This window comes from Epinephelus fuscoguttatus, linkage group LG13 (assembly GCF_011397635.1).
Source record: "Epinephelus fuscoguttatus linkage group LG13, E.fuscoguttatus.final_Chr_v1".
Taxonomy (NCBI): domain Eukaryota; kingdom Metazoa; phylum Chordata; class Actinopteri; order Perciformes; family Serranidae; genus Epinephelus; species Epinephelus fuscoguttatus.
In genome coordinates this window covers 29,589,868-29,611,341 of record NC_064764.1, presented here as the reverse complement: position 1 = coordinate 29,611,341, position 21,474 = coordinate 29,589,868, and the positions used below count along the sequence as shown (strand labels likewise).

The 21,474-nt window shown below is 41.0% G+C and overlaps 1 protein-coding gene across 4 annotated transcripts in view; it reads right to left on the bottom strand.

Moving 5' to 3' along the window:
• Window positions 1-202: 202 nt before the first annotated feature.
• Window positions 203-21,474, bottom strand: part of senp7 (SUMO specific peptidase 7) — a 29,508-nt gene continuing 8,236 nt past the window's right edge. For all 4 annotated transcript variants that reach the window (XM_049593582.1, XM_049593583.1, XM_049593584.1 and 1 more), the window contains 19 exons: window positions 20,860-21,111; window positions 18,783-18,907; window positions 18,252-18,370; window positions 16,751-17,081; window positions 14,920-15,080; window positions 14,192-14,314; window positions 14,073-14,106; window positions 13,025-13,252; window positions 11,219-11,655; window positions 10,790-10,917; window positions 8,883-8,999; window positions 8,622-8,738; window positions 7,592-7,687; window positions 7,300-7,505; window positions 7,114-7,160; window positions 6,936-6,979; window positions 4,309-4,377; window positions 4,073-4,223; window positions 203-2,608 (listed from right to left, as the gene is read on the bottom strand). In XM_049593582.1, coding sequence (XP_049449539.1) covers window positions 2,471-2,608; window positions 4,073-4,223; window positions 4,309-4,377; window positions 6,936-6,979; window positions 7,114-7,160; window positions 7,300-7,505; window positions 7,592-7,687; window positions 8,622-8,738; window positions 8,883-8,999; window positions 10,790-10,917; window positions 11,219-11,655; window positions 13,025-13,252; window positions 14,073-14,106; window positions 14,192-14,314; window positions 14,920-15,080; window positions 16,751-17,081; window positions 18,252-18,370; window positions 18,783-18,907; window positions 20,860-21,111 — 2,923 coding nt within the window. In that variant the 3' untranslated portion in view covers window positions 203-2,470. The remainder of the gene's footprint in view (window positions 2,609-4,072; window positions 4,224-4,308; window positions 4,378-6,935; window positions 6,980-7,113; window positions 7,161-7,299; window positions 7,506-7,591; window positions 7,688-8,621; window positions 8,739-8,882; window positions 9,000-10,789; window positions 10,918-11,218; window positions 11,656-13,024; window positions 13,253-14,072; window positions 14,107-14,191; window positions 14,315-14,919; window positions 15,081-16,750; window positions 17,082-18,251; window positions 18,371-18,782; window positions 18,908-20,859; window positions 21,112-21,474) is intronic.

Genomic DNA, 21,474 nt, shown 5'->3' with positions numbered 1-21,474 from the left:
TCAGGCTCTGTTTTAGTTACCGACCTCTAATCTTCATCTTGTTAACGGGTAGGACAGGAGGTCAGGAGTCAGGACCCCACTCAAATATCATCTAGTTGGCATTATGCGCATAGCAATTAACAGGACAATTAATGCAATTGTCTAGGTTCGCGGCTCCACAAGAAAATAAAAAAACAACAGAATAACAAGTGTACTTTGGTCTACAAGTTTTAATATACCATTGAAACCAAAGATATTTTGGAATCAGCTGCTGTACATTCATCCAACACAATGTCTAAAAAAACATAACATCATAAAGTGTTAAAGAGGTATAAACATCTGAACAAACAGGGAAAATACTACAAGACTATCAACACTGATCTCTGCTGAGAAGAATTTAGGCAACGGTAGTGATGGGCTGCAGCGTCTCTGAGGTCTCAGTTAAGTAGGTTTTACATCTGAGAGCGGTCTATAAACACATGCTAATGTCTGTGCACCCCTGACCTTTCTGCAAGTTGGATTATTGGTAAAATAATGAATTAAGGATTCAAGTTTCTTAGATGTTGTACGTGAGCAAGCCGAGATGCTGCTGCTAAAATAAAATACTTTATTAAACAACACAAACTCTTAAATTATTTGGACTGTGCGATGAGGAACCATGTCCCACAAAATGTACCAAAATATTTATTAATCTAAATACTGAAGCTATTAGTTTACATGGTCAATCTGGAGGGACCAAAAAGAAGTTCAGTGCCACATGACTACAAGAACTATAATTTAGAATATGTTATATCATCCAGAGTAATAATAATCAGTAGCCTGTTTTGAGTCTGACATCCCAGTTAAGTCAAATCCAGCCAGTTTGTGCAGGCAACATCAGCGACTTAGATACATGCATAAAATATTCCAGTTTTTGACCTTATTCAGAAAAAGATAACGTGGCTAATGATACTGTTATTTTCACCAAAATTCCGGTTTACATTCAGTCAACTACACTCAGAGTAATGTGCCCTATCATGTCGTTGATCACGTCAAAATATGCAACAGTGGAACTGCTGAAGCAGCCTGTAGGAATCTGTTTCTTTACATCAAAAAGACTTTCAAAGCGCTGGGTTATTTGAAGTTATCTAAAAACCTTTTGACATGCAGGTCTCTAATAATGTTTAGAGAAGGTGTCTTTCTTTCTCTCTGGGAGGCCAACAGGATAACTGAGTGAGGCACTGAGGCACTGAAAAAGTGCGTTTTTTTCTTTGTATCCAAAAGGGGTTGATGTTTGGATTCTAGTTCCCATGGGAATTTGAAATGAAATCAAAAAAAGAAATGTAGATCAGAATCACCTTTTAAGCCTGATTTATAGGAAGGCGCTTGACATGTTTGACGAGTTGCTCCACAGAAATGACGTATTTCTGACAGAGAAAAGTATCACTCGACACTTTCCTTTCATGTCGCACACCTGAAGCATAATGTGATTTGTTCCTAACTTTGCCACGGAGACAGTGGTTTTTAATCCACACCGATCTCCAACCTGCATTCAGCGTAAGAAGCAGCCGTCCGTCAGCAGCAGCGTCTCTGGAGCTGAGAGCACAGCATCTGGTCAAACTGCCTTCACCAGGCTGACTGACAGTAGATATTTACTGAACCAAAACACTTTTCATGTCAGCTCCACGGGAAGAAATCAAGAGTGTTTGTCTTTGTGAAGCTGACTGCTACATGCAGATGTGGTTAAAAATGCACAAACAGTGGGATATTTGTATGATTTAAACAGCTGTCTGTCCAGATTATGCTTTACTAAACACTATAGAAATACACTCAGACCATTAAAACAAAACACTGGAGGTCTCTGGTTACCATGGAGACGACTTTAAACCTTTTCCCAAAGTACAAATTGACCAACACTTGACTGTTTAATTTCTATTGAGTGACTCAAAATTGTCGAGCATCCAACTATAAATCAGGCTTCAGAAAATCCATGACCCAGACTGAAATCAAATGATCACATTATTCTGCTTCTATGACTGAAATATTAAGTCACACCTGAAATGTCTACAATCATCTGCAAAGCCAAGTAAACCCAACTAAAACAAACTAGATTTTGCCATGATTATACTTTTACACAATTTCCTATGATGATGCATAAAAAATAAATACAAATAACTGACTTTATAAAATATCTTGCAGCATAAATACCATCAGTAAAAAGTCATGGGGTGTACAAACATTTCCATGTCTGGATATAATCTACAGTGAAAACTCATTCTGGTTGGATGGACAGCTACCTGCTTATTTTAAATTAACTGATGCCTTCATGTTCACTCACAGGACCCACAGATAGTCAGAGGTTTACATGTGTTGCTTGAGTCAATGCATAAAACAATAACAGCATCTAATGCAAAGGAAATATTTTCAGTTCACGCTGAAATGTCCGTCGCTCAGTATGAGCAGTGATTTATAATGGCTACAGGAATGTGATGCACTGAAGAGCAGAGCTGCTTTATCTGTTACCATCCAGGTTCTGAAGTCGGTAAAGGTGGAGGACCAGATCTCTGATTTCGTCTCGTTTCCTCCGCACCTGCTGCCGAGGAAACCATCGTTGTAGCTGTAGAGGGAGGTCAAAGTGCACCACAGGGTCCTGAGAGCAGAAGCAGAAATATTGTCCCATTACTATACTTGTCTTAAAGGGACAGTTCACCCCAAAATCAAAAATACATTTTCTTCCTCTTACCTGTAGTGTTATTTATCAGTCTAGATCAGGGGTAGGCAACCTGTGGCTCCGAAGTCACATGTGGCTCTTTAGCCCCTGTCCAGTGGCTCCTTGAGCCTTTGAGAAAAGAATTCTATGGAAATTGATTCTATGAATCCAAATGTTGCTGAACCTCGATAGCAGTGACTGGTTAGCTATGGATGCCAAATCCAAAAAAGTAAATTGAATAAAATAGAGAATGTAGTAGTGCGTGGACAGATTTGTTTGCTCTCACTGCCAGCTCTGCACAATTTAAGTACCAAATAATCATAGATAGTGCCCTGCACAGTGGCCACCTTGTGGTAATACATATTAACATATGCTTATTTAGACCATAAGTATATGCTAATTTAGACATAATAGGCTATGTTACCTTGATTATAAGGCTCAAACATGTTTTGCGGCTCCACACAGAGTTTTTTCAAATTATTTTTGGTCAAAAATGGCTCTTTTAATGGCAAAGGTTGCAGACACCTGGTGTAGATTGTTTTGGTGAGTTGATTAATGTTGGAGATATCGGCCATAGATGTCTGCCTTCTCCCCAATATAATGGGACTAGATGGCACTCAGCTTGTGGTGCTCAAAGCGCCAGAAAAAGGCATTTTAAAAGCTCTTTCCAGAAATCATAATCCAGTTGCTCAAGATAATCCACAGACCTTGTCATGAGCAGTTTTATGCAAGAACTATTTTTCTTTTTCCCAAACTACACCCCCCAACTGTATCACCATGTAGAAGGAGGCATGCATCTACTGCTAGCTCCTTCTCTGTACAGAAAATTTTGCTAACGTTAATAGTTTAGCCTCTCTGCTAATACGCGTTGTGTCAACGACTGTTTCCCCATTGATATCTGCTTTTCCCGACCTAAACCTGAACATAACCCTATCTCTAACCCACCGCACGCTTTCTTCTGAGCAGCTATACGGTAGGTGGGTGTAGTTCAATAAAAGAAAATAGTTCCTACATGAAACTGCTCACAACAAGGTCTGTGGATTATCTTGAGTAACAGTGTCATTATTTCTGGAAAGAGACATTGCTGTTGAATTATTTAAATGTATCTTTTTGGCGCTTTGCGCACCGCAAGCTGTGTGACATCCAGTTACATTACATTAAAGCGGAGACAGACATCTCTATGGGCAAAATCTCCAACACTTGGCAGCTCACACCAAAACAATCTAGACTGATAAACAGCACTACAGGTAAGAGAAAAACAATATGAATTTTTCATTCAACTGTTCAATGTCCTACTGAGTTTCCATCTGAATAAGAAATTTAAAGCTGTTGCTGACCAATATTACATTAAACATGTCAGACAATGTAGAGCCCTAGAATTAAAGATGCTGACGAGTTCTTTACCTCCAGAAAACTCTCAACGTATTGCAGCAGGTAGAGGCCGCAGTCGCTGCTGTTGTCCTGAAGGGGAACTTGGCAGTGTGAGCTCTGCATCTGATCAGGACTGAAGTCCCTCGATGAACCACGCCGTACCTCCCACTCCGACTGCAAGTACCTGACAGACAAATACACATTGTCTTACATCAGTTTACAAACACACACGCGGATACAGACAGATGGATTAAAAGTGTCATACTTACTCCCGTAAGAGTTTGAAGACTCGCTCATGAGGAGAACGTTTAAGGGAATCCATGATGAGAATACATGGTCTACAGAGAGGAGACATACATCTGTCATTCAGTGTTTGAATCCATGTTAGGCATACAGTACAGGCCAAAAGTTTGGACACACCTTCTCATTCAATGCGTTTTCTTTATTTTCATGACTATTTACATTGTAGATTCTCACTGAAGGCATCAAAACTATGAATGAACACATGTGGAGTTATGTACTTAACAAAAAAGGTGAAATAACTGAAAACATGTTTTATATTCTAGTTTCTTCAAAATAGCCACCCTTTGCTCTGATTACTGCTTTGCACACTCTTGGCATTCTCTCCATGAGCTTCAAGAGGTAGTCACCTGAAATGGTTTTCCAACAGTCTTGAAGGAGTTCCCAGAGGTGTTTAGCACTTGTTGGCCCCTTTGCCTTCACTCTGCGGTCCAGCTCACCCCAAACCATCTGGATTGGGTTCAGGTCCGGTGACTGTGGAGGCCAGGTCATCTGCCGCAGCACTCCATCACTCTCCTTCTTGGTCAAATAGCCCTCACACAGCCTGGAGGTGTGTTTGGGGTCATTGTCCTGTTGAAAAATAAATGATCGTCCAACTAAACGCAAACCGGATGGGATGGCATGTCGCTGCAGGATGCTGTGGTAGCCATGCTGGTTCAGTGTGCCTTCAATTTTGAATAAATCCCCAACAGTGTCACCAGCAAAACACCCCCACACCATCACACCTCCTCCTCCATGCTTCACAGTGGGAACCAGGCATGTGGAATCCATCCGTTCACCTTTTCTGTCTCACAAAGACACGGCGGTTGGAACCAAAGATCTCAAATTTGGACTCATCAGACCAAAGCACAGATTTCCACTGGTCTAATGTCCATTCCTTGTGTTTCTTGGCCCAAACAAATCTCTTCTGCTTGTTGCCTCTCCTTAGCAGTGGTTTCCTAGCAGCTATTTGACCATGAAGACCTGATTGGCGCAGTCTCCTCTTAACAGTTGTTCTAGAGATGGGTCTGCTGCTAGAACTCTGTGTGGCATTCATCTGGTCTCTGATCTGAGCTGCTGTTAACTTGCGATTTCTGAGGCTGGTGACTTGGATGAACTTATCCTCAGAAGCAGAGGTGACTCTTGGTCTTCCTTTCCTGGGTCAGTCCTCATGTGTGCCAGTTTCGTTGTAGCGCTTGATGGTTTTTGCGACTCCACTTGGGGACACATTTAAAGTTTTTGCAATTTTCCGGACTGACTGACCTTCATTTCTTAAAGTAATGATGGCCACTCGTTTTTCTTTAGTTAGCTGATTGGTTCTTGCCATAATATGAATTTTAACAGTTGTCCAATAGGGCTGTCGGCTGTGTATTAACCTGACTTCTGCACAACACAACTGATGGTGCCAACCCCATTGATAAAGCAAGAAATTCCACTAATTAACCCTGATAAGGCACACCTGTGAAGTGGAAACCATTTCAGGTGACTACCTCTTGAAGCTCATGGAGAGAATGCCAAGAGTGTGCAAAGCAGTAATCAGAGCAAAGGGTGGCTATTTTGAAGAAACTAGAATATAAAACATGTTTTCAGTTATTTCACCTTTTTTGTTAAGTACATAACTCCACATGTGTTCATTCATAGTTTTGATGCCTTCAGTGAGAATCTACAATGTAAATAGTCATGAAAATAAAGAAAACGCATTGAATGAGAAGGTGTGTCCAAACTTTTGGCCTGTACTGTATGTTTTCATGTACAGAGTAGTGTGAATGCAACTGCAAACAGATCACCATGACCGCTAAGTAAATGTTGTATTATGTGTATATAAAAAGACAAGCCTCGAAAATACCAGTCCAGACTGTTTAAACACATCTGAGTATCTTTGAAAATAACCACCACAATCATTTTCTTCATCTGTATGGTCAATATTAATACAGTTTCGCCACACATACAATAAAGTGTGTGCACAGATGTGAAATCCAATCTCAAGTGGTCATTCAAGACATGATGATGTCAGGTTTTACCTGCAATCCATCTCATCTGGACATAGACTGAAGACATTGCATCTGTTTTCAAGGCACTAGGTCTAAATGTGCTTTTAAACTGCACTGAATCAGTGTTTATAAACTCAGTACTGCTGGACTTAAAGGGTAACTTTGGTATTTTACAACCCAGACCTCATTTTGCCAAGTTTTTGTGTCTAAGGGACTAATGGAGACAACAATTTTTTGACTTACTGAGAGACAAAGGGCTGCACTGTTAATATACTGTACGTTCACTAAAGTGCTTGGATTTGCCACTGATGGGTTCAGATTGTTGTTATAAGTGTCTGGCAACATTATGGAAAGGATCCCTACAGAGGTCGACCTTGTGTTAAAGAGACAGAGAAGATACTGTTATTTTGGAGCCTTGCAGTGGAAAGTTTCTCCTCCTTTGTGCCACGTGTATTTTACTTAAGACTAGCGTGAAAAGCAAGAGCGCATACTCCGTAGCAAAATCTGGGGACCAAATCACCTCAGAAGTACACTTCACAGCACACTGATGACACTGGAAACAACACTAGTTCTCATTCTCATATGTCAGGCATTCATTGTGTAACTTCATGTACCAGCACACTCACCTCTTGCTGACAGTTTTCTTCGAGCAGGTTCGCTCTGTGCAGTTCTGCAGGCAAAGAAAAAATTAGACTGAGCAGATCTAGAAGGACAATTAAAGACCCAATTAGTGAAAAAAAACTGTTGATGAGATAAAAGAAATTGTTGTTAGTTCTCATGAGCCAGGACAGAGAGATTTCTTACCACTGGACCAGGTGGTGGGTCTTTGGTGGATTCTTCTGGGGCCTTTTCTAAAACACATGAAACCAACCAGCTTTAGAATCACAGCATGAACAAATAAAGGGCTTGAAAGTTTCAACAGATATACAGAATAACTGCAACTGCTGTTCTTTGATCCTGACAAAAGCTGCAACATTAAGTCAAACATACCTGTCTCTGCATCCGTGCTGTCAGTGTGGTTTAATGAAGGTAGTGTCTCTGTGTTATCATTTGGGCTTTTGGAACCCTGAGCCACCTCTTGATCCTGTAACTTGCTGGTCCCATCCGGGCTCTTTCCCGAGTTCTGACCACTCCAGGCCTCAGATTTTGGCTCATCCAGTCCAGGGAAGCAAATGACAACTAAATACCAATGAGCCCTAAACACATAGCAGATCAATGTGATATATAATGTGATACACTAAAAAAAAAAAACTCTGTACACCTTTTTATGTATTTAACTCACTCCTGATTGACGGGCACAAACAGGAAGTCCTTTTTGAAGATGTCCACATGGCGTGTCCAATTCTTCACCCGCTGGTGCCGCCTGTGCCTCTGATTGCTGAGTGCACACAAAAATAAGGTTTTAACAGTGTTTCACATACATGCACATAACTGTAGACACTTGAGAGTGCTGGGAAATTCAAGACTTACATTGCTCTAATTTATACCAGTTCTGGACAAAATATTAAGTTGAATGCTACACTACACTAATAACTAATGAAATCATAGAGCAATTTAATGTATTACAGCACTTTGGTAGAGTGTCCAGGAGGCAGGACATGACAAAATAAGTACACTGTAATCTGTAATGTTTATGGTGTTTATTTACAAAGCCGGTTGTAATTTGGTCAGAACAACTACGTCTTTTGCCGTTCCTTAAATGTGTCTGAAAATTTCAGCAACAGCCCTTACTAACAAAAAGTTCCCAAATCTAGTGGTCTCTTTAGTCGGACATTTTCATTGGCAACTCTGTGTCAGTGATAGGGCTGTCAAAATAACGCCTTAATTTCAATTAAATAATCACAGAATGTTCAAACACAAGAACACAAATCAGCTTCACTATAACTCACAGCATTCACAGACAAACACTTGTCTTTTGCCGGACACATTTTCCCCACAAATACAACATGCTAACGTTATTAGCACAAGCCTGTGGTATTTTACATTGTATAAATTAGCCTAGCAACGAGAAAAGTTTTCCTCTGCTCATAGGAAGCTAGGATAAATCACACACAAGACTTAAAATGCTATTTTTGTGGAGGCTTTATTGTCTTCACAATTTATTGTTTCTTATCTGGGAAATTAAAGTAAATAAATGCTTCGTTTCCACTGAGGGAAATGGTTTCAGTTTACAAAAATAGACAGGAGGTCTGCGTCGCCGCGACACATAGTAACATTTCTGGGGAGGTGCACATCAGGCTGCATTGTCAGGCTTTTGCTATTTCCTGAAAGCATATCATAGATTTTTGTTTATTTTTGGCAGCATTACTTACGAGTCATTGGTGACCCCTTCACTGGCGTTGTCCCTCCTTGTCAGCTGCTTATAGAAGAAGCTGCTGAAGATGTGTGAGCTCTCGGCCACAGTCTCAGAAGCTTTGTGGAGGAGATATCTGGTTCAAGGACACAATCATAACACATTATGATACATAATGGCACGCATAAACACAGTCAGTTCAAAAGGGGATCTGTTCTCCAGAAACTTGTGAGAACTCCAGTAAATCTGAAGCATTTTGTTTTTTAGATGTGTTACTTACTTGAGGTAAAAATCAATGATTACGTCATTGAGGAAGTGCCCGGTGTCAAGGCACTGCAGGTCCTCCATTGTGACAGTTATTCCTCCTTTCTGTGGCGGAGGAGGAAACTGGATCAACCTAAGCAGAGTGGAAATAAGAGGAATGAGCCGATGACAGTGGATAACAGATGTGGCAGTGGAATTAACAGCTGTTTCATTAAGGCCATTGTAAAACTGAGTGTTTCATCTATTAATTACATTCACTCAGTTACAATTGGATGCAGATTTTTAGTCTCGCCGCTTTCATTACATAAAAAGTAGCTTAATGAGTTTCATACAGTGAGAGATGCAAGTTTTAAATTTGGGGACTGATATCAGATTGTTATTCTGTAAAGGCAAATACCAGAGAGAAAACCTTGATTAGTGCATCCCTAATTTTTGTTTTATCTTATTCCTAAGTGTGAACTTATGTGGGATTTACACTTCTGCGTCCAATCGACGCCATGTCTACAGTGTAGGCTCTACATCGACGCAGACCCTACGCTGTAGCCTGACGTACAACTCCCCATTAATGTAACGACATCTTGCGGTGACGCAGACCTTATGTCTATGAATAGAATTTTATAAATAGCATTTTAAGTCTTGTGTGTTATTTATCCTTCAGCATTTATCCTGGCTTCATATGAGCAGAGGAAATCTCTACTTGTCACTAGGTTAATTTATACAATGTAAAATGCCATAGGTTTGTGCTAATAACATTAGTATGTTGTATTTGTTTGGAAAACGTGTTTAGTATAAGACAGTTGTTTTGTCAGTGAACCTTGTGAGTTGTAATGGAGCCAAATTATGTACTGTTGCCTTTGTTAAATGTTGCTGTTGTCCCTGGCTTCATATGAGTCGAGGAAAAGTCTGCTAGCTGCTAGGCTAATTTATACAATGTAAAATGCCATAGACTTATGCTAATAACGTTAGCATGTTGTATTTGTGGGAAAAATGTGTTCAGACAAGGACATGTGTTTGTGAATGCTGTGAGTTATAGTGAAGCTGATTAGTGTACTTGTGTTTGAAATTGTTGCTATACAGCCGTTTTTAATGTGTGTTTTAAATCAACTAAACTTAACACTACTTCGCAGAAACTCTGCTGCTGGCCAGTGTTTTGAAGGTGTAACTGCAGACTGACACAGACACACCACCGCATAAGTATAAATGCTCACAACAGCGTAGGCAAAGTGCATAGGCCACAGCGTAGGCTCTGCATAGAGCTAACGCACAACTATAAATCCTGCCTTAGTGGCTGCAAGAATTAGGGATGCATCCATTTATCAGCCGCACCTATGTATCATATGTATTTCCCTTGTTGACTGCCATCAGCCTATCTGCAAAAAATCTAACATTCACTGATGGCAGTGGCTGATGTTTTTCCATTGTGTGACATCAATTTTGCTCAGGCTAAAAAGCAGAGCTCGAGACTAATGGTGTCCAATTGTCTCGGGGACAATAGAAAACTTGTTTGGGATGAAGAGAGGTCTTCAGCGGGACACCTTCAGGAGGAAAGGACACTGTAAACACACTCTCAACCTGTAAGGGGATGCAGCCTATTGTTTTCCTGATAATGCTACGTTGTGAACAAAGTCGTGCTAAGATCGGCAGGAAGAGAGTTGGTTAGCTGTTAGCAGCTGGTGACCGAAACTAACAGCTCACAGAGGTTGCACTGAGTTACTCTTTGTTTCCCTGGCACAAAAGGGGGAAGAAACAACAAAAAACAGTGGTATTTGTTATCAGCCAAACTGTTCTTTCAAATATCGGTATCAACCCAGAGTTTCACCATCAGTGCATCCCTGGCAAGAATCTTAATTTGTAACAACGTGCAAAAGCCTCCTCCAGCAGGCTGCATGAGAAGCTACACACATGATAATGTAGGTGACTTGCCTGCGAGCATGGCCCTGATGTTTGTATTTAGTCCAGCTGGAGTCTGGTACACACAGCGACGTGGAGTAGGACCCTTTGCTTCTACGATGGCACAGTGTGTATACAGGCGCAGGCTCCTCCTTTTCTTTCTGTGGAAGGACATTCACATCACAGGAGTAAAGATTTAATTGTAATCGTTTACTGAAGATGTTGCCAGATGATCAACAGCAGATGGAAAAAGAAACAGTCAATGGTTATGTTTATTTTTTCAGATTTTCCTCTAATTTTTGCTTTTGTTCTTGTGAATTAACACAATAAATTCTCTATAAATGATTCAAATTTAGCAAAGAACTCTGACTTAACTGGTCACAGCTAGTAAACACATGCATGAGGAAGATACTGCTTAATTTAAAGGGTCAGTAGCCAAAAAAAAACTTGGGAATAACTTACCTCAGGGGGCGTTTGGGGCTCTTGCTCTTTCGGACTCTCCTCTGGTCCAAGTTGTGTCTCTGTGTCTTGTTCCGTCTCCGTCTCCAGCACTGTCTCTTTCTGTGACTCCAGCTTAATGTGTGGTGTGGTGCTTTTGTCTGTGTCAGAATACGGACCCTCTTCATCAGAGTAAAGCCCAGGGTCAGTGCTCTCAAGGCCGAGCAGAGTCAGCAGGTGACAGTCCAATCCAGTCCTTCTAATCAGCTCTATGCTATCATCCAGAGAAAGAACGGGAGACGGGAAGTCTTTCAAGCAGCTAAATCTGTCGACGTAGTCGATGGATTCCTCATGTGCCAGACAGTTGAGGCAGTCAATGTCCAGGAGGGAGCGTATCAAAGCCCCCACCATTCCCTCCACAGGATTCCTCAGAGTCAGCAGGATAAAGGGGCTCGCCATGTCTTTTGAATGAAAAAAAATCATGTACAATCATACACCAATATCATGCACACTGAGAATAATGTGACACATTAATCAATACTTATTATATCAGAAATATGAAACAAAAAATGGTGATATTTGTAAATTCAAAGCAATGAAATGGAAACGCTTTGCAGAGCTGCTGACAGTTAAGTACAAATCTAGTCTGCAACCTGTTTACATCTCTGTGTTTATTACTTCATTACACATATACATCTATTACATTCCTCTTTACAATCAGTTTATTCATGTCGTGCAAAAGTTTGGGCACCCCTGGTCAAAATTTTGTTTACTGTGAACAGCTAAGCAAGTAAAAGATGACTTGATTTCCAAAAGTCAAAATGTTAACTATGACACATTCCTTCAGTACTTTAAGTAAGATTACTTTTTCCATTTAAATCATCTACACTTTAAAACATAAAAAAGGAGGGGCCTGAAGCAAAAATTTGGGGGATTTTTCACCCATTCTTCCTGCAAAAGGACACAAGAAAGGTTTTCTGGGGTGCCCAAACTTTTGCATGGCGCTCCCTTCCCTTTTTTCACTCTAAAACTGTACAAAAGACTAATAATACAGTAATCTTGCTTGAAATGCTGAAGGGCATGTTTCATCTTTAACTTCCTATCTTTTGGAAATCTTCTACTGGCTTAACAGTTCACAGTAAAAGAAATTTTGGGCAGGGGTCCCCTTAATTTTGCATGCCATTATACATAGTCATGTGTGCATATTTATACTGCTCAGGACCTCTCAGCAAAAATGAGTTCCAGCAGGTCTACCTTGACTCATTGAAAAGAAAACTATTATTTCCCGAGGCCTGTGTGTTTAGTTAATTCTTTGCAATGGGAGAGCCAGGCATTTACACTTTGCTACACATGCCAGCAGCGTGACGAGGTGCTGAGTGTCAATTCTGCCCTGAGCGCCATTTTTTTCTGGTCGACCAGAGTAAAATAAAAACATCAAACATGCATTTCCCCACATTTCAGCTTCTGCACTTTTTTATATTTTAGATTCTCATCTTTTACTTGCACGGGTTTTTTTCATACATAATTGTACGAGCATTGTTTATTGTTTATTCAAGGACTCCCATTAGAAGCACATGAATGTGCCTCTGGTGTTGGAGGGTCTAAGACTTTCATTGCCAGCGACTGCTTTCATGTAACTGCTGTGCATAAGACATTAAATAATTTGGAACAATGTAACCTGTAACTTTTGGACTAATGCTTATGTCTGCTTTGTGATCAGAATGTAAGTTATGTTTTTCATTCCTAAATTTAACGTTTCTCCAAAAAAACATTTAGAGATGCTGAAGGGCTGAACTGCACTCTGAGCTCTGAGCCTTCCAGTGGTCTTACCAGTGTTTGTGATTCCATCGTGTTTGACACGCAGCTTGAGGAGCTCTTGCTGTACAACAAATGCAGCAGTTTCCGACACACACAACAGAAGGACGCCAGCAGGGTTGGGTTCCTCGTCGCGCTCAAAGTAAAACTCCCGGTCCTCCAGTTCCTGCCGCTCCCACACGCTGTACTTCCTCAGTTCTTTACGCTCCACAGTTAATATCACCTCCACCTCTTCATCAGCGTCTGGGGACACAGAGGTGGTCGGGTTAGCTCGGCAGCTCGTAGTGTCGGTATGAAATGATGAACACTGTCGCCTCTTTATCTTAACTAGCCTCAATGTAAGGCCTCACACTCGAACAGGGACAAACCTTTTCTGACCAAGTGGTGAACATACTACAAACACTCCTTTTGAAGCATACAAATCCCAGTGCACATTAGGAATGTCTGAACAGATTTAAAATCATGTACAACTGAAGTCGTGCTGCAAGTGTGGCTAAAAACATCAATATCAAATTCGCTTTGGAAAACAATGCAGGGTTGCAGAGCATGACTGATCACATTCTGTTAATTCTTGTGAAAGTCTCTAAGACTCGGCTCAAGGCTGAAGTCATCAGGCATTCTTTCATTGAAGCTCATTAGGTCATGATTTGTTTTTCAGAAACAAACTCGTAGTTGCTCGAAAATATACCCAAACATGGATGTTTTTCTATTTGTCCAAAATATTTAACAAAACTAATATGCACCATATTTCTTACACACCCATGACCAAGATCAAATCTCAGGAATAATCACCACAGTTCCCTGAAGGAGAGATTTCACAAGCTCAGAAGGTGAAAGTGCACTAGGGCCTCAAGGGTCTAATCCAGGAACACACACACACACACTTTGGCATCTGAAATAGACCACTAAGCTGGGAGTGGATGGTGTGCAGACAGCATGACCAAAACAAGGCGTTTATACGACCCAGACCAAAGGGCTCGGGCAGGCTGCAACCTCTCCACAAACACTGTGATTACACTTCAGTGTGCCTGACGGCAGAGTTAAAAAGCTATCACAGCATTACCTGTCAGTGGGATGATGATTTCGTGGTGTGTTATCTGTCAAAGGAAATTAAAAATGTGTTACACTTCATGTTCTGATACGTGATCCGAATACTGAGTGTGATCAGTTTACACAAGTTACCATAGCGTTTCCATTCGATTTCCCGTGGTAACCTCCACAGTGCAGACTGAAGAAGGAGCAGTCTATACTGGGGATGGAGGAAGCGTCCACTGAACCAGGAACATCTACAACTAAATGCAACACCTGCAACACACAAACATAAAGGAATGTGATGCAAACAGTTTGGTAGGTTGTTGTTATTATAATGCATAACACTAATACACAATAACAGTACAATAATCCACATTCTACAATGAGACCGATAAATATGAGCAATACAGCTGAATCCAATATCATGGCAGTAATAAGGTTCTTTTTCCACTGTCAATACTTTAAAGCCAATATTTAAAAACGTCTTTACTTTGCCGCCATCTAATGGTGGCACCAGGATTGACACTGTAGTTGACAGCAATGCACACTGCTGCTTTTTTATGTGTTGTTATTAAGATATCTCATGTGAAGAATATCATGTTTGCATGAGAGGGAATTGGGAGTAAAAACTATGCAAACAACTCTGATTAGAAAGTGTTTTACAGCAGGAAACTTGTCTATTTTGTCTACTTAATTTATTGTAAAGTGAAGGTTGAACGAAGCTCCTATTGGATTAAGCTTCTGTGATTGCAGGAATGATAGGAATATTAATTGTTTAATTAAAATATATCAAGTATTAAAGTGTTTTTCTTTGTAATGTATGTTGTATGTAATAAGAGGTATAGATTAAACATAAAACAAGAACACAATCTGCTAACCTCCATGTCCTCTATGGCAGATGCTTCTTGCTGTTTGGCCACAGCTTCCTGCGAGGACTGTCCCCGCATTACTGCGTCTTCCACGGTGACCAGCGTTTGGACCGCTGGTCCGCTGTGCCGAGGGACGTCACCGCCATCCTCATCATCACTGGACAGCACAACTGAAATACAAGCACATGATGAAAACTGTGAATGAAAACTGTGGTGACTGTGAATTTCGCTTGGGAGTCATGCTACGTTACTTCTCTGAAACACAGGCACACACACACACACACACCCCTAATTGACCCTGCATGGAGGAGGTGTAATGGGCTTTAAAAGGAAGGACGGTAGTAATCCTAATAAAGACACGTGAGTGGGCTGAAAAGAGGAAACACAGTAATGACTGAAGACGCAGGGCGCACCCACATACTGCTGAAAATGAAACAAGAGGTTCCACACAATATTTACAAAAAATACACCCAGATGCCACTTTATTAGGTACAATGAGCTGACGCTGATGTAAGTCCTGCAACAAATCATTCATGAAGGTTGTAGGTTAGTTTTTCGTTGAAACTGTGTCAGAGGTGCTGAACTGTACAGCCCCATTTCCACCGAGAATTTATTGTCACGTTTGCCTACCCAAGAAGTGTTGACTAGCAACTTAAGTCCTACTAATAAAGTACTTGATTTTAGTCTATCAAAGACACATTCGCCGTTTTCACACTGTACCTAGCTCCAGGCTGACTGGGCTGTTAGCGGAGGGTGAAGAAAGCGTTCACACAGGCACATTCCTGACACATTTTAAAGTGAGCTAACTCAGACTTTAGCCTAGGGCTTGCTGGTCCTGGTCTGGAGCAGAGTTAGCGTCAACCTTGCCGGGTTATCCCCTGAAAATCTAACAGACACTGGGCTAAAAGTTGCCAGTGTGACACAGAGCTAATACAATTTGCATCTTGTTTTTGTTGCCCAATTGCATCTTCAGTAAGCATGTGCTTTATGCTTATATAGTTACCCTGGTTACTACTACTACTTACTTCAGAAATGTAAAACAATGGACGTCTTTCTTCCAGGTTTTTCTTTCTCCACTGTTCTCTCTCTTTTTGATGTTTTAACACTGCTCTCACATGAAGCCCTGCTAATGGCAACATTTTAATGTTGCTGCTTCCTGTTAAAGAGTAGTCACCCGTCATTCCAGAACGTAAACATTAGTCATGTGTCCCAGCGGACATTTAATCCCTGGCTAGTAGAAGTGCAGTGCGAATCTTATAGCCCTGGGCTTAGAGGTGGGTGTGTGTGTGAGAAAAGGGCCTAAGTCAGCCAAGAGCTATTGTTAGCCCAGGTCTAAGAATATGCATTGTGAAAAGCCGTACAGGTACTGGCATGGATGCCGGCCTGTTAAGGCTATTGAATGTATGACCCTGTTATGAAAACTAACATCAATATTTAAAATACATAATCTAATACAAGATTGTCTGACATTTTTTAAACTCTCAATGTCCGAATCAAGCTCAAAAATCCAGAATCAGTCAGGCTCTATTAATAATGGATTCTAACAGAGAACACAACTGCCTTTTATCTCATAAAATTGCATTACATTAACTGAAGGCTGTGGTAATGTCGTAGACAATTTGATTACGCCTGTTCTTCCCAGAGCCAGTTTCAGAAAACAGTCGCCAGAAGCAAAGGCTTTAAAATCAGATGATTTGTTTATGTACTGATAAAATGGTATTAAGCTGCCTGAGCAACTGTTTCCTGAGCTTTCTCAAAGATAATTTCAAACAAAAGTTTCAGCAGTAGAATGAAGCTACAGAGTTTAGGATATTATCTCATCCTCTGTTGGTGCACTCACTGGGTTCAGAGGGGCTGGCTGTAGTTGTGTTGTCCTGGCTCGATGACAGACTTTGTCTGGGGGTACCAATAAACTCTTCGGACTCCAAGTCAGGATTGATGATTGGGACCAGAACTTCTGCTTGATCTTCTGCTCCCACCGTGAACTGTACAATGGTACGGTCCAAGCTTTCCAAATCTCCATCTTCTCCACTTTCTTCTTGAGAAGTTTGTGCAGGCGGCGGTCCTCCATCTCTTCCATCTTCTCTGGTGAGGCGAAGCACGCTCTCTCGGTGGCGTTTCGAGCTGCTTGTCCCATTGCACTGAGAGCCTGTGTCCTTCATTTTCCTCTTCTGTTCAGACGAAACAGAAAAGAGAACCTCAATTTAGATGTGAGCTCATCAGATAACTTGTGTGGCTGGACACCAGTGAGTGAGTACTGATATCACGAATGACAGGCTGCAACAGTTAAGATTTTGAAACTTTTCTGATCACTGAAGTTTTAACTAATGAATTCTTCTTCTCAGAAGTGAATGCTCTTAACTTTTTTTCCTTAACTCTATCACTGACAAAGAGACTCAGAGGATTCTGATTTAAAATTTAGACTACTTTGCTCACAAGCTGCATGTAACACTTTGTGCTGGTTGTTCATATTTTTATCCATTTATTAGGAACTGATGACACATTTTCGTTCTTGGCAATGTGAGGGACTTGTGTCGTGTGAGTGTTGAGGAAATGTTACCAAGTAAAAGCCATTTCACATCGAACATGGATCTTCATCTGAAATATCTGCATGGGAATAAGGGCACTTATAAATAGTTGCAAACCCCTGTGGAGCACTTGTGCGGGAGGAAAAATATTTGGATAGATCTCGATTTTAGCAGACTTGTACCGTCGCAAATCTATGTTTGTCCAATGAAACCCCTTGTTACAAGTGATGTCATACCTCAAGGTGAAAGCTAGCTGCAAATTTTTTTTATCAATTCCGTTTTTCAACATCCAATATTGTACAACAACCACCGCTATGACTACTTCAACAACCAAATAAAGGACAATATATGGCTTCATCTAAAGCAGTGGCTCCCAACTGGTGGGTCGTGGTCCAAAAGAGTGTTAATTTGATGGTTAGACTACGCTTGGAGTTTTGCTGCTTCATCTGTGCCCAGAGTACGCTCTGCCACACTGTGTGGTGCTCTGAATAACCAAACCATATATATTTATTCCCAACAGCTGTCTAAAGGAACGGTCAAGCTCCAAACAGGGAAATCAATGAGTGATGGCAAATGCTGATAAGAAATAAATGTGTGGAAAACCCTTCCCCTCACATTCTCTGTCTTGATAGGTTTTTATTGTGCGGAGTGGACACGGTGTAATGTGGCTCATTGAGGAAACTTGATGGACCACATTCACAATTTATTTTCTCTTACAAAAGTGGGACGGAAAAATGGAAAGCAGAAAATTTGCACCAAACTCAGGAGAGTGCGAGTTTTAAAGCTATCTCTGTGACCCTGTGTGGTACTCACCAAACTGTGTTGTACGTCTTTATCTGGATCAGTCCACCCATCCTTGATGCTAGCTGGGGAGAACTCATTACAGGTTCCTGTATCCTTGGCATGCTCCCAGCTCACTGACAACCCACAATCTTGATGAGACAGAGACAAGCTGATCAACCCCTCATGCTAAAATAAACACTACTGACAACGTGACTACTACTTCTGCTACTATAAGAAAAAAGAGACGTGACTGTGAGGTAAAAGTTGAGTAAATTCTGCTGTGTTTTATTTCACGGAGCTATAAAGTGTAGCATCAGTTTATTTACTCTGGAAGCAACGCTTGGGGTATCAATTATTCTTTTCCATTAAAGGAACCCTTAAATTAAAGGTCATATGAGGAAAAGTCAGGGGAAAGCAGGAAAATGTCAGCATGATGCTTTTTAAGGTGTAATGTAATGAAGTCAAATCTTCAACCAAAACCAACATCAGAAAAAGAAAAACACAGCGAAGGTGACGAGCAGCATCACATCAGCAACTGTGTTTGTCTGAATGTTTACTCACCTACAACTTCAGCAAATTTGTAGTCATCTCCCTTGTCCTTTCCTATTATCACCTCCTCGATATCTTTGTTTTCTTCTATGTCTGCTGTGTCACCAACATTTTGTGACCTTCTCCTGAGTCTTGGCCTGAAAAACACGACAGAATCGCACCATGTTCTGATTATGCTGTACAGCAAAGTCACATAAAGTAGTGTAAAACTTTGGATACTTCGATAATACCGAAGACCAAACACATAAAAACAAATGCAGAAACACATATTTGCACTTGAATCTCAGGTTGTGAAATGTTCCTGTGTGGTATTATTCCAAATAAAATCACCCAGCTCTCTGCCTGGAAAATACCCTGAGCCAAGGATGCAGCCAGCCGAGCCAAACACCATTAAAAGGTAATTCCTCCTAAAACTTATCGAAAACAAATGACCCTAATAAAGAATACCTCCTCCTGTTTTTGTGGCTATTTTTGTTCATTATTCACACCTCTATGTGACAAAACATCACATTATCCTGACTATTGAAGTTAATTTCTTACCAGTACATCATCATATGGAAGAACTGAGAAACACACTTTGTAGAACAAAATGACCCGATGAGCTTTTTATGTGAGGGGGTCTCATTTTCTGACTCATTATTCACAGTCAGGCACTTAATGGTGTGAATCTCTATTTCTCCTCTGCAATTGTCCATCTATTACCTCGCACGGGGGCTGGATTATCAGGGCTTTGCAACATCACATGAAAATCCTTCTTGTCAGGCTTCAAGTAATGCATTTGTGTCAGACCAATCAGCGTCCTGTGAGGAGCTACTGGTAGCTAAGAGTGTGGTTTGGAGTAGCAATTGTTTTTTCTTTCAGAGGTCAGCGTAGTGGCAGCATATTTTCACAACTAGCTCTGTTGACCAAACCACATTTGATGATTGTTGGAACAGTGGACAGAGTAAACAAGATAGTTTCCAGGGGTTTTATTTCATTTCTGTTGAGTTTCAATAAAATGTGTTTTACGATGAGTTAACAAGGCAAATCAGCTCGTCTTAGCTCACTGAAAAAATAAACTTAAATTCAGAAGGTGAATGATGGTGTTCTTGTTTAATAAGGAAAACAGATGTAAGGATATCTCCGTTCTTGATAGGGCTAGGCGATGTAATGACTGTGTTTATAGCAACAGCACACATACAATACTGTGGGCCTTTTCCACTCTCACTTTTGACTGTGCCGAGTAAAGCCATGTCGCGCCAATTTGCGTTTCCATTGTCAGACACACCAGAGATGGACCTTCTCTGGAGTAGGTCCAAAGGCCGAGCCGCCCGCCCTCAAGCGGGTAGCGGTGACGTCTCGTTGACCACAGCCAGCCAACCCCCGACAACTTCGCTTCTCCCCTTTAAACAAGGCTGGTTGTGTTGCAAGACTGTACTCACCTCTGTGTGTTCAGCTCTCAGTATTTTTGTAGCTTCTAAGTGAATATGTGGTTTGGATTTTAGTTTCGCTGCATCCTGTTTTTACTTTAGATATCTACTTTATTTTACTGTTTCGTGTTCGCTATCAGCCGTCGTAGAAGTGAAGTTTCTACTGGAAAACTCGACGTTTCCTGATTTGCTACCTCATAATAAAAGTTTTTATATTACAAAATAACAAGAGACTTTTATTGTTTAGGATCTATAGGAAATTTTCAGCTTGAAAATACCGGGATATGAAGTTTTGTCCATATCGCCCAGCCCAATTTCTTGACATCTTGTACGTTGTTTTGTTTATTTATTAGACTAAAAAGCTGAGAGAGCTTAAAGGAACGTAACAAACTCATATCTCGACCACAGCAAAACCACACCTACGCAAACATATCACCCATCGCCCAAGCCTATTGCCTGGCAACACTGTGGTGACAACAAATCTTAAGGAGGTCATTGCCCGGGAATTTTGCTACAAATGGAAAGAGTCAGGCTGGCTGTTTTACCCCGTTTCCACTTTTTAAGCTGAGCTGACCAGCTGCTGTAGCTCCATATTTATTGGGAAGATACGACTCTCAGCAAGAAAGCAAAAAAACATATTGCTAAAATGTAGAACTTTCCTTTGAACAGAGTCTTTCTACCTTTGAGCAGGAGACGAAATGGTCTTCTGGTTGCTTTTAGGGGTTACACTCTTGTTTTTGTCATTCCTGGTCTCCCTCTGAGTGGACCTCATTTCTCTGCAGACTTTGGGTTCCTCTCGGCATCGACCACTCTCCCTCCGCGTAAATGACAGTTGTCCTCGATTCCCCAAAGCATGATGTTTTATTCTTTCCATATAAGCCTTTCCCAGTTCAGTCTCCAGGACGTTGGTCAGGATCAGACAGGGCTTCCTCCTGAAGGATGAAAGAGGGAAGGAATTATTCACAACCTTCCTAGAGCAGCGTCTTCTCTGCAACATGGTGCCCCCCTCAAGGTACTCTTAACTTACAGCTCATCATCTACCCTCACAGGTCAGACTCTGTGTACACCAGCTGATCAGCGGGGAGGGGTGTAGATAAGCCATGTGCGCAGTCATGATAAGCTTGACCTTCAGTCATGGTGCTTATGAGCAATGTTTTCTTTAAAATTTTGCACAACACAAAAAAACAGACACCTGGCAATCTTAAAAATTGCAGCAACAGTGGTTTTATGTTTGCTGTTTGGACTAAAGAACATCTCGAGGTGCCATAAGTCCAATGTAGACAAAACTTGGGAGA